General features: G+C 33.5%; 1 protein-coding gene across 1 annotated transcript in view; it reads right to left on the bottom strand.

Annotated features, from left to right (window-relative positions):
• LMBRD1 (LMBR1 domain containing 1) overlaps positions 1 to 13123 on the bottom strand; it is a 134551-nt gene that overhangs the window by 59560 nt on the left and 61868 nt on the right. Inside the window, exons 8-9 of the mRNA XM_032864443.1 lie at positions 9369 to 9494; positions 4263 to 4415 (exon numbers count right to left, since the gene is read on the bottom strand). Of these exons, the coding sequence (XP_032720334.1) occupies positions 4263 to 4415; positions 9369 to 9494 (279 nt within the window). The remainder of the gene's footprint in view (positions 1 to 4262; positions 4416 to 9368; positions 9495 to 13123) is intronic.

Genomic DNA, 13123 nt, shown 5'->3' with positions numbered 1-13123 from the left:
TAAATAAAAATCTTAAAAAAAAAAAAAAAAAAAGACACGAGGTATGCATACCCTACAAAATACATGGCAATGTGAAATCACAAGATCAGCAGTTATCTCATGGGGATCTAATCTTAAGAAATTATAGTATTTTTACCAAAAAATCGTAGAATCATCAAACTCTAAACTTCTGCATTTGCAAAAAAACAAAAAAAAGTCTAATTCATTTTATATAAACATGGATTCGAATACAGAGTAAAAGGAAATATTAGCACAAAATTTTGAGATAGAGCATAACTTCAAAGAAATTTTCTATCAGGAGCTTCTCACAGGTCTGTCACCTCTAAAATGTACTGAGCAATGCAGAGGAATGAGTGGGCCTGTCTCTACTTTCTTTGACTAGGACTACTTGGATCCTAATGTTGAAGAGACACTAAGAGCATGTGGCTTCCTATTTCTAAATTATATCAACTGTGCACAGAATGATGAATAAACAATTTTCATATTTCAAAGCAGTGCTTATCCTTTCACATTCATGTTAAACCCTCAATTATATAACAATAAGTTTATATGCCCAGAGTTTTTCTCCAGGCATGCCTATTACTCCTACCTGTTCCTAATTATTCCTATTATTCCTAATAGGCCCAGAAAATGAAAAGTAGATAAGAATTTCAATCCATATTCAAGAATAATACATTTATATAACAAAAAGAATAAGTGGTAAATTGTGTGGCAGGTTTTAGCCAGTGTAATAAGAAAAAAAAAACCACATGGAACTCTTAGATTGAAAAGGAAGAAATAAAATTGCCTTTTAGCAGCCAACATGTCCATGTACATAAAAATTCCTTAGGAATCTATAAAAAGACTACTAGAAGTAATAATTTAGCCAGGTTGCATAATATGACATCAATGTACAAAAACAAATTTCTACATACTAAAAGTCAAAAATTGAAAATTGAAATTAAACAAAATCATGTGTAACAGTATAAACAAAAATACAGAAAAATTTATCAAAATATTCGAGAGACCTTTATGCTTAATATACAAAATACTGCAAAGAGAACTTTCAGATACAATAAATAAATGGAAAGCTCTCATGTTCATGGACTAGAAATTTTTAACATAAAGAATAAAGGTATTTTTCAGATTCTGAACCTTTTGAGATGGAAAAGACCTCTGGGGTACCAGACAAAACAGCTAACAGCTAACATGGGCCTCAAATTAGTGGGGTTGACCTCCTCAGGAGGCCTCCTCCCCCAAAATCTGCCTTTAAAAACCTTCACTTGCAGGGGCGCCTGGGTGGCTCAATGGGTTAAAGCCTCTGCCTTCAGCTCAGGTCATGATCCCAGGATCCTGGGATTGAGCCCCACCCCGACCCAGCATTGGGCTCTCTGCTCAGGAGGGAGCTTAGCTTCCTTCCTCCTCTCTCTCTGCCGGACTCTCTGCCTACTTGTGATCTCTGTCAAATAAATAAACAAAATCTTTAAAAAAAAAAAAAAAAAAACCTTCACTTGCAAGCCATCAGGCAGTTCAGGCTTCAGAGCATTAGCTCCCTGCTATCCTAGGTGGTGCCACAGCAATAAATAGCCTTTCTTTCTTCACTGCAAAAGGCTGGTGTCAGTTTTAGTGGCTTACAAACTCTCCTTTGGTTCAAGTTTACAACGTCAATTCTCCCCAAATTTGCCTACAGATTCAAAGTAATCATAACAGAAATCCCAGTGAATATTCTGTAGAATTCTAAGTTGATTCTAAAATTTACATGAACATGCAGAAGAGCTAGCATAGCTAAAACAATATTGAAAAAGAAAACCAAAACTGAAGAATTTATACTCCTTGATTTCCTGACTGACTGTATAACAAATCAGTAATCAAGTTTCATCATAAGGACATACAAATCAATGAAGCAAAAGAAAAAGTCCTGAAATAGACCCACACATACACATGATCAATGGGTTTGACAAAAGTATCAAGGAACATCAATGAGCAAAGAAGAGTCTTTACAAAAATGCTGCTGAAACAACTGAATATCCATATGGAAAATAAACCCCGAGGTTATACCATCCCACAAAATTAACTTAAAATGGACTATGAACCTAAAATTTATAAAGCTAAAACCATAAAATTTCCAGAAGAAAACATATGAAAAAATGATTGCAATAAAAATTTAAGGAAGATCTCTTTGAATACCAGTTTAAGAAAACATAAAGGCAAGCTATAAAGAGACAACATTCACAATACATATATTTCACAAAGTACTTAATGCAGAATATATAAAGAATTCCTGTAACTCACTCATAAAACAATTAATTTTTAAAAAGGACAAAAGATATACACAGGCATTTTAAAGAAAATATACAATAAGAATACTAAAAAAATGCTCAGTATAATTAGTCACCAAGGAAATGCAAATCAAAGCCATAATGAAATAGTATCATACATCCATCAGAATGACTCTTACAAAGTTACAATATAAGAGTTGACAAGGATGTGAAGCAATTTGAAATCTCATATTGCTGTGGGAAATGTAAAATGGTACAACCACTTTGGAAAATACTTTGGCAGTTTCTTATAAAGTTATATGTACATTAAACATTAGACCCAGAAATTCTACTATTTACCCAACAAAAATGAATGAAATGAAAACACACATCTATACCAGATGTTCACATCAGCATTATTCCTAATAATCTCTAACTGGAAATAACTCAAATCTCCACTAAAAGGTGAGTGGATAAACAAACTGTGACATAGACATACACACCAGGATGCTACCCAGCAGTAAAACAGAATGAATTACTGAAAGAAAACACGCAACACAGACAAAACTCAAGAAATATTTTGTTGCACCAAAAAAGCCAGAAAAAAGATTATACTACACTCTATGATTTCATTTACATGAAATTATAAAGCACGTAAAACTAAACCACAATGACGGAAGGACATCAACAGCTATCCGCGGTTTGAGTTCAGTGGGACAGGCGAAGACATCAATCAAGTAGCTTTTTAGAGTAATGTGATCTTCCATATCTACACAACTGTATTTTGCAAAATCAGTCTGCACACTTAATAAGTTGATTTAAAAATCCCTCTAAAAATAGGTTCCGTGAAATAGGACAGGGCATGTTTAAATCAAGGCAGCTAATGTTAGACCAGGTTATAAATATTTATAAAAAAAGCCATATAAAAAATATAGAATTAAGATAAGGTTGAGGAGATTAAAACAAAACAACAACAACAACAAAAAAACAGCTCAGGAGGGTTTTATCATACTTTTGGTATTATAAAGACAATCACCCCACAAAAAAGCAGTAGTGAGTCTTTAATAAAACTGACTCTAACAGAAGGTTTAAAAAGTAATACACAATAGATCTGATTATGATATATCTTTTAAGAACTCTTTCAAAAAGCAGCTTTTTAAAGTGAGCAGTCAATGCATTTCCTTACATCCATTCTAATTTCAAGAGGAAGACAAAGCAGAACTCAACCTGACCAACCCTTTCATTGGGCTCTCAAACATTTTTTTAAACTTAGCCAAAACCCACTTTATAGCTTCATCTTGCCTAACTTTCCTTAAACCAGTCTATTCATTGCACTGTCTAAATTACAACTTGCATACTATTATACACAAAGCTTGGTGTTTAAAATGCCAGATACAGAATGGATAATACAGAAGTCTGTGGCCAGAAGTTCTAGCTACTTTTTAGACTTGGGGTTGTATTATTATGCCCTTAGTTCAATGTAGGTACTTGAGTTTATGCACCACTGTCTGAAGATTTCAAGGCTAGCAAATGGTAGTTTCAAAAAAGAAAAGATGTAAAAGAAGGAAAGAAAGGAAGGGAAGGGAGGAAGGAAGGATTAATTAATGGTTTTCTGTCCTAAAAAATACCTTTCTACATATTTTCAGAAACATACCATCTAACAATGAAGCAAATTCTTTTACTTTCAGTTAGGGTTCCTGAGTTCTAATATGGATCCCCGTTCTCGTATTTATAGAGAAGTCCCAACCAGCAACATACTATATTACTTTTATTTTAATTCAAATTTCCCAGCACCTCTGTTACAACCCTTGCTGTACACATGAGTAAATGAATGAAGCTCAGAGAGGTGTGTAATGGGCTGAACTACCAAATGACAGAACTATGATTCAAAATCATTTTACCTCCAAAATTCATGCTCACAAGTACCACACTGTAATGCCTCACAAAGAGAACTCAATTACTCTAAAAGGTCTATATAAACTTGGGAAAAGAGTGACAACATAATTTTTTTAAAACTCCATTTACCTTCAGGGGACGCAGAGCACCACAAAATTTTGTCCACCAGCTGTTTTCAATGAATTCTAAGTGCCTCTCTCTTTTCCTAAGTGTTCGTAACCTTTCTTCAAATTGTTTTAAGGCGCGTTTATCCCTTGCTGGCAAAGGTCGACCATCTTTGCTCTGTAAATAACAGAAGAAAATATAACAGTTTTTTACAGTTAAGGTCTTAGTAAAGTACCCATCAGATTTAGCAAATCATGCAACAAAACCTTTTTTAGGTAGGATATGCCTTGGGCAAATTTACAACCTGAAAAAAAAAAAATGACATCATCTTTGTGAGAATACACATCTCTGAAACAAGATCAACATCAAAATGTAGATGTGTGTACATTTACTAATGAACTACTTGATTCCTGTTTTCCAACTATATGGTAAAGTTATGTGGAAAGAAGATAAATATCTTTAAAAATGCCTTTTTAACACGGTACTTTATTCAATTTGCGCCATTACTCTTTCTCACCTCTAAGCTCCTCTTCTATCCCTTATCTTAATATATTTGGTTCTACCCTTTATCTCCCTTTGGTCAGCCCCTGATTCAGATACCAGCAGAGAGATATAATACTAGTATGTGCTATGCAGAGATATTTTTAACAATTGCTAAGAACTGTCACTTTCTTATTCTCCCACTACTTTTGCAAATTAGTCACATTTTCTTTGGCCAACCTACTGATAGGTAACTTTCATCCATCTATTTTTATGTGATGCTTACTATAACCACAAGCAGTACCCATCCCATGGTGGTTAAAAGAAAACACTTTCCCACTGTAACTACACTGTCCCCAAGTGTCTTCAATCAGATACAATAATAAATTACAATAATATGACAATTGCTAAATACAAAAAAAGGTGAAACGTAAATTTGTTTGCTTTTATTGGAAGCAAGAGAAAAATATTTATAGAACTACATTTTTAAAATGTAAAGACATCAGGGGCACCTCAGTGGCTCAGCTGGTTGAGCAAGTGGTCATGATCCTGAGGTCCTGGGATGGAGTCCTGCATTGGGCTCCCTGCTCAGAGGGGAATCTGCTTCTCTCTTTCCCTCTCCCTCTGCTCCTCCCCTAACTCATGCTTGCACTCGCTCGCTCTCTCTCTCTCTCTCTCTCAAGTCTTAAAAAAAAAAAAAAAGAGTAAAGACATCAGATATTAAAATGTTAATATCCCTATTCGGGTTTAAATAGGTTCTTAAGAGAGAGACAATAAAATTGCTCTCTAGCATATGCCAGTGCAGCCTCATCTGAAATCATAGATATAATGAAGACAATATTCAAAAATATCATTTAATAAAGATATCTATACAGTTATAATGATCTCTTTACATAATGGCACTGCCATGCTCTTCTGGAACTAACTGTTGTCTTCCATACCTTAAGATAATTTCCTCTCAAACTTTATCATGCATAACAATTACCTGAAAAGTTTGTTAAGCACAGATTTCTAGATTCTATAAATAAAATTTAGTTGGTCTTGGGTGGGGCCTAATATGTGCATTTCTACCAAAGCCCTAGGAGATGCTGGTGCTACCGTTCCAGAGACCATACTTTGCATACACTAGACTATATTTAATTATCTTCACTCCTTTAAGTCAAGTACAATGGGTACTATTCAAACTTTTTCCCAAAAGGCACTTCAGAGAAAGGTATTTTGGGAAGGACAAAGAAGAAAACAAACATTCCCTTCTAGAAGACAGATCCAGGCAATAATACTTCAAGTGTGTGGCATGAGAAAAAAACAGTACTTTGTATCCTAAATATATAATTTTTCTCAGAAATGCCATTCTAGTATCCAAAGGATAACAACAATGAGGTAGCTTTACTTAACAACTAGCTTTCACTATTTCAGGAAAAAAATCAGTATATTAAGGGTCCACTAAAAATAAACCCAAGTTACTATTTGGTGAATATTTCAGTGGAGTGAGGGCTAGAGGCCCACTCTGCTTTGCCTACTGACCAAAACAACAGAAGAAGAATTTTGGTCAGAGAAACAAACACCAGGATAGAAAATCAGCAGTTAACTAATTATTTCATGGTGGTGGGGCGGGAGGAGGGGGTAGTTATAAAGCATATGAATACATACCCTTTGTTTAAAAAAAGTAAAATGTGAAAGCTTCCCTTCACACTGCCCTTTCCTACTGTTACCACCATTAAGCAATACAATATCCTTCTACACATTTCTACGTATTTGCACGCATGCATATATGCTAATATGAGTTTTTGTTGTACATAATAGCTAACATTTCTTGAGCACATTTCTTGTACCTAAAAAACTGATCTGTTCTTTAACATTTATTCTCCCTAATCTTCTATTCTTTAACATTTATTCTCCCCAAATCTTCAGAATAAAACTTTGAAGTTGGTAGTAATATTATTTCCATTTACTAAATGAGGAAAAAAAGCCCCACAGATAATTACATGCATAATAAGGAGGGTTAGAATTTTAACTGAGTCTGCTTTAATTCTATAAAGATATATTCTTTAGTCTATATAAATCCAGCTCATTTTTTTTCATCACTGCATACCACATTATACCATGGTATATTAATAAACACTTTATTTTTGAAAACTTAGATTGTTTTATTTTTTGGGAGCATTAACAATGTGCATGAACATCCTTTTTCACCCAGATATAAGTATATATACATACTTGAGTAGGAGATGTTCCTAGACATCAACAGCTTTTAAACTTTAACTTTATTAAATGGGAGTAAACTTTATTAATTAAACTTTATTAAACTTTATTAAACTTTCATTAAACTTTAAACTTTATTAAAAAGGGATGTGTTTTTGTGTATAGGCACATATCATATCATATTATTTTCTTTAAAAAGCTGTATATTTTACATTCCCACAAGCAGTATATCTATCCCCAAAATCCCATTAACACCTGACAAAGATAAATACTGTAAAGACTTCTAAAAGTTGGGGCACCTGGGTGGCTCAGTGGGTTAAGCCTCTGCCTTCGGCTCAGGTCATGATCTCGGGGTCCTGGGATCGAGCCCCGCATCGGGCTCTCTGCTCGGCGGTGAGCCTGCTTCCTCCTCTCTCTGCCTGCCTCTCTGCCTACTTGTGATCTCTCTCTCTCTCTCTGTCAAATAAATAAATAAAATCTTAAAAAAAAAAAAGACTTCTAAAAGTTAAAAGTAATATTGAGTTGCTCTAATTAGCATATCTCTGATTATTTATCTCTGATTACAGGGGGACCAACCATCGCGGTCTCCGTACTCCAAATTCCGCATTCTGGAAAATCCCCTCAAGTTTCAGGCAAACTGGGATGCTTGGCAAACCTACTTACTGCTAAAGAGCTGAAGCATCATTTTACATTTTCACTTGGAGAGTTTAATTTTTCCTTCAGTAAACTCTATTTGCATCTTTTGTTCATTATTTCTATGTATTGCTTGTCCTTTTTTCTTACTGATTTGAAGATGTTCTTTATACATATCCATACTGCGATATCCTCCTATATTATAGACTTTCTTTTGGTGGTGCTTTTGGATACATAAATTTTAGAACTCAAAAATGTAAAACTCACCAATCTCTCAATTAGCATTTGGGGTTTTTTGTGGCTTGTTCAGAAAGATCTTCTATACACCAAGATAAAATTTTACTTCCACTTTCTCCTAATGTCTTGTAAATTTTTGTATTTGATTTGAATTCAGGATTGTTTTACTATAAGGTAGGGGGGTCTACGAAAATTTCATATTTTGTCTTTTATAAATTTCCACCAAAACTTTAGAAAAACTATCATCTCTACATTACTCAATCTTCCCAATCAGGAACGGATGAAGTTCTCCGTATATTTCAGTCTTCTATTATGTATTTCAGTAACTTTTATAATTTCTACCAGGATGATTCTGACATTTTCTTATTATTTTATACTTTGCAGCTATTGTGAATGAGACCATTTTCTATTACATCTTCCAACTAGCTAATGATTTCTACATGTTTATATCCAGGCACTTTGATGAACTCTTATTAGTTCTATTAATTTATCAGTTCATTCTTTCATATTTTCTTAGTGTATGATATTTGTGAATAATAAAGGATATTTCCCTTTTCCTCTCTCTCCCTCCAATGTTTATACCTGCATTCTTTCTTACGTGACAAGGACCTCCAGGAATATGCTAATGAGCAACAACGATACTGACTGCACTGACCTGTGTCTAACTTCAATGGGAATGTTTAATTCATCATTTAAGTAAGATGCTCATTATAGGCTTCCTTTCTTAAGTACACTCTTCTCTTCTAATTTGGTAAGGCTTTTTTTAAAATCATAACTATAAATTGACTTTTATTATTCTTTAGCATCTATTCAAATGCTTATTTCTCATTTATTCTCAATACATTAAACTACTTTAATAAATTTTTTAATGTATCATCCTTGAATTTCTAGGATAAAATTGATCTGATAATTATAAAATATTCTCTTATTACAGCACAGGTTTGAATTGCTAATATTTTTCTTTATATTAAAACTATGTTCATAAGAGAGACCAGTATATATGTAGTCTTCTTTTTTGTATGCAATGATCATCTGGTTTCTATATCAGGATTATGCTAGTTTAATACATACTTAAAAATGTTCTATAAATAGGTTTTATATGTTCTACAAGTATTATTTATCTGTTCTATAAATACGTTCTATAAATTATGTTCATCTGTTACTTCAAGGTGATAAAGAAGAAACTTGTTTTTTTAGAAGTACACTCAACTGGAAAGTGATTACATGTAATTTTTACCTTATTCCACTAGTAAATAAAACTTGAACATAAGTGATACAGTAAAATCTGATGTTACACAAGAAATCAATATACCTGGGAATAAGCAAGGTCTTGATCATACCTGAGCAAAACTTCTGCTTTTACTTATTAGAACACTGAAAGAAATTCTCAGATTTTTAGTGTCTTGCATTTCACAGAAGACAAATTTTAAAACCATGGACATATTTTGCTGAGGACATGTTGCAAAAAAATTCAAACGACATTAAAAATATGGGGTTGCAATGTCTTAGAATAATTAGAAAGTAGCGCAAAGATAATGCACTTACATGCTTCCCAATTACAATAAAATAACAACTCACTTTTGATTTAATCGTTTGAATGTGCTGCTCCACTTCTTCAATGTCTTCGGTGTTTTCTAAACGTTCATAAGCAGCACTTCTAGTGCCTTTTATTAGATTTAAAGGTAAAGCAGACATGCCATAGGCCTAAAAGAACAAAATAAAAATGTGTTTCATTAACACTATTTTATACATATTATACACACTTTTGAGGGGAAAATGTCCTTTAAACTTTAAAGGAAGTGCCAGGGTACAGTTGTGAAGGATTATAGTCACTGAAGAACAAAGTACCCGGGAGTGAATCATGATATACTGTCTCATAATTCTCTTGTTTATTTCACACTTACAGTTATATAAACTGACATGAGTAATATTATTCATAGAAGAGATAATATATATTCTTCAAAGGATAAGTTGCAAAATTACTGTAAATAGAATACCAAAGTAATAAACTGTAACTCCAGATTAACGAGGGGTTAAAAGAGTGTGAATTAGTAAAAACATTTTATAAAACTATTTTCTATGGAAAAAACAATTTTACCAACTATATATAGTAAACCCTCACTAAAACATATTTTAATAAATGCATGTTATTTAATTAGCATACCAATTATCTGTACACAATTTATTACAAGTTTTAAGTATAATCATTTTGCTAAGTATTTTAAATATTTTCCTACAAATAATTTTCTGTTGATTGCATTAAGAATAAACATATTATTTTATATTTTTCCACATTAGCCAGCCCCCAACGACGACTTTTAATGGTAACTGTTAAAACACTTAATAATGGCAGTTGCCACATAACTATTACTCTAAATCATTAAATCTTTAGAAACAAAACTGACAACTATCACTTCCCAGTTGCAGCAACAGGCTCTAAAGCAGACACATTATATATTTAAATCTTTTTCATTTTCCTGCTGAGCACACAGCCAAACTACTTTAGCCAGTCTCCCTGAAGTTAAGTAAGCTCATGAAATTGAGATCAAGACAACAAATGTAGGCAGAAGTGATAAACGCAATTTCTTGGGCTTAACCCCAAAACTTCAAAATATCCTGGGTGATCCTGAATATTTTCTCTCGAAGTCTCTGCAACTTAGATGTCAACCCCGAAAACACTTCAGTGACAATTTTAATTACAGTTGACCCTTGAATAACTTGGGTTGGAATTACAAGGGTCCATTTATACATGGATTCTTCATAAATACAATATAGTACTACAAATGTATTTCCCTTATGATTTTAACGACATTGTTTTTCCTATTTTATTTTAGGAATACAGTATAAAACACATATAACATACAAAGTATGTGTTAATTGACTATTTATGCTATCAGTAAGGCTTCTGGTCAACAATAACCTATTAATAGTTAAGTTTGGGGAGAGTCAAAAATCATATGCAGATTTTCACACATGTGGGAAGATCAGCACCCCAACCCCCATGTTGTTCACACATGCACATCACATCTTTTTTATCCACTCACCTGCTGGACACATAGACTGCTTCCATGCCTTGCCTATTGTAAATAATGCTGTAATGAACAGAGTGGTACATACACGTCTTTTCAAATTAGTGTTTTTGTTTTCATCAGATAAATACCCAGCAGTAGAAATGCTGGATCATATGATATTTCTATTTTTAATTTTTTGAGGAACCTCCATACTATTTTCTATATTGGCTGCAGCAACTTGTATTCCCGCCAACAGTGCATGAGGGTTCTCTTTTATCTTCACCAAATGTGTTATTTCTTGTCTTCTTGATGTTAGCCATTCCAACAAGGGTAAAGTAATACCTCATTGTGGTTTTCATTTGCATTTCCCTGATAATTAGCGATGTTACATCTAGCCTGTTAGCCATTCATATGTCTTCTCAGAAAAATATCTATTCAGTCCCCATTTTTAAATCAGGTTGGGATTTTTTTTTTTTGCTACTGGTTGTACGAGTTCTTCCTATATTTTGGGTACCAACTCCGTACTGGGTATATCATTTGTAGGTATCTTCTTCCATTCAGTAAGTTGCCTTTTCCTTTTGTTGATGAGTTCCTTCACTGTGTATAGTCCCATTTATTTATGCTATTGTTGCCCTTGCCTGAAGAGATAGATCCCCCCAAAATACTGCTAAGAACAATGTCAAAAGCTTACTACCTTTATTTTCTTCAAGGAGATTTATTATGGCTTCAGGTATTATATTCAAGTCTTTAACCCATTTAGAGCTTATTTTTGTATATGATTTAACAAAGTGGCTCAATTTCATTCTTTCTCATGCAGTTGTCCAGTTTTCACACCACCATTATTTTAAAAGGCTGCCTTTCCCCATCACCTGTTTTTGCCTCCTTTCATGAAGATTAATTGACCATATAAATGTGGGTTTACTTCCAGGATTTCTGTTCTATTCTGTTGATTCAGGTGTCTGTTTTGTGGTACCATACTATTTTCATTACTGCAACTTTGTAGTATAATTTGAAATCAGGCAACGTGATTCCTCCAGCTTTGTTCTTCTTTCTCAAGATTGCTTTGGCTCTTTGGGGCTTCACAAAAATTTTAGGATTATTTGTTCTAGTTCTGTGAAAAATGCCATTGGCATATTGAGAGGGATTACACAGATTCTGTAGATTGCTTTGGTAGTATGAACACTTTAACAATATTAATTCTTCCAATCCATGAGCACGGTGTATCTTTCCATTTTGAGGGTTGCCTTCAATTTCTTTCCTCAAAGTCTTATGGTTTTCAGGGTATAGATCTTTCACCTCCTTGGTTAAATTTATTCCTAGGTATTTTGTCCTTTTTGATACAACTTTAGATGGGATTCTTAATCTGCTACTTTGTTATTAGTGAATAGAAATGCAACAGATTTCTGTATATTAATTTTGTATCCCGCAACTTCACTGAATTCATTTAGTAGTTCCAGTAGTTTTTTGATGGTCTTTAGGATTTACTCCATATAGTATCATGTCATCAACAAATAGTGAAAGTTTTACTTCTTTTCAGTTTGGAGGCCTTTTCTTTTCCTTGCCTACCAGCAGTCACTAGGACTTCCAATATTATGTTAAATTAAGATGGCACAAGTGTGCATTCTTGTCTTGTTCCTAATCTTAGAGAAAAATTTTTCAGCTTTTTACCATTGAATATGATGTCAGCTGTGGGTCTGTCATGTACGGCCTTCATTAATGTCATACACAGCCTTCACTATGTTAAGGAATGTTCCGTTTATACCCATTTTGTTGAGAGTTTTTATCATAAGCAGATACTGAATTATGTCAATGGTTTGTCTGCATCTACTGAGATGATCATGTGATTTTCATCATCTATTTTGTTAGTGAAGTGTATCACATTGATTGATTTGCAAATGTTAAACCATCCTTGTATCTCTGAAATAAATCTCACTTGGTGATGGTGTACGATCCTTTTCATGTATTGCTTTGGTTTCTTGAGAATTTTAGCATCTGTGTTCATCAGGGGTATTTGGCTATAGTTTTCTTTTTCTGCAGTGTCTTTGTCTGGTTTTGTTAATAGGGTAATGCTGGCCTCATAAAATGAGTTTGGAAGTGTTCCTTCCTCTTCAACTTTTTGTAATAGTTTCAGGCAGATAAGATATTAACTCTTCTTTAAATTGTGGTAAAATATATGTGTGAAGCCATCTACACCTCACCTTTTATTTCTTGGGAGTTTTTGGTAGATGACTCAGTTTCATTACTAGTAATTGGTCTATTCAGATTTTATATTCTTCATGGTCAATTTTAGAAGACTGTTGTTTCTAGAAATTTATTTGACTC

This window comes from Lontra canadensis, unplaced genomic scaffold, assembly GCF_010015895.1.
Source record: "Lontra canadensis isolate GAN:19392208 unplaced genomic scaffold, GSC_riverotter_1.0 scaffold27, whole genome shotgun sequence".
Lineage (NCBI taxonomy): Eukaryota > Metazoa > Chordata > Mammalia > Carnivora > Mustelidae > Lontra > Lontra canadensis.
Note: the sequence above shows the minus strand (reverse complement) of the source record. Positions and strands in the feature narration are given on the sequence as shown.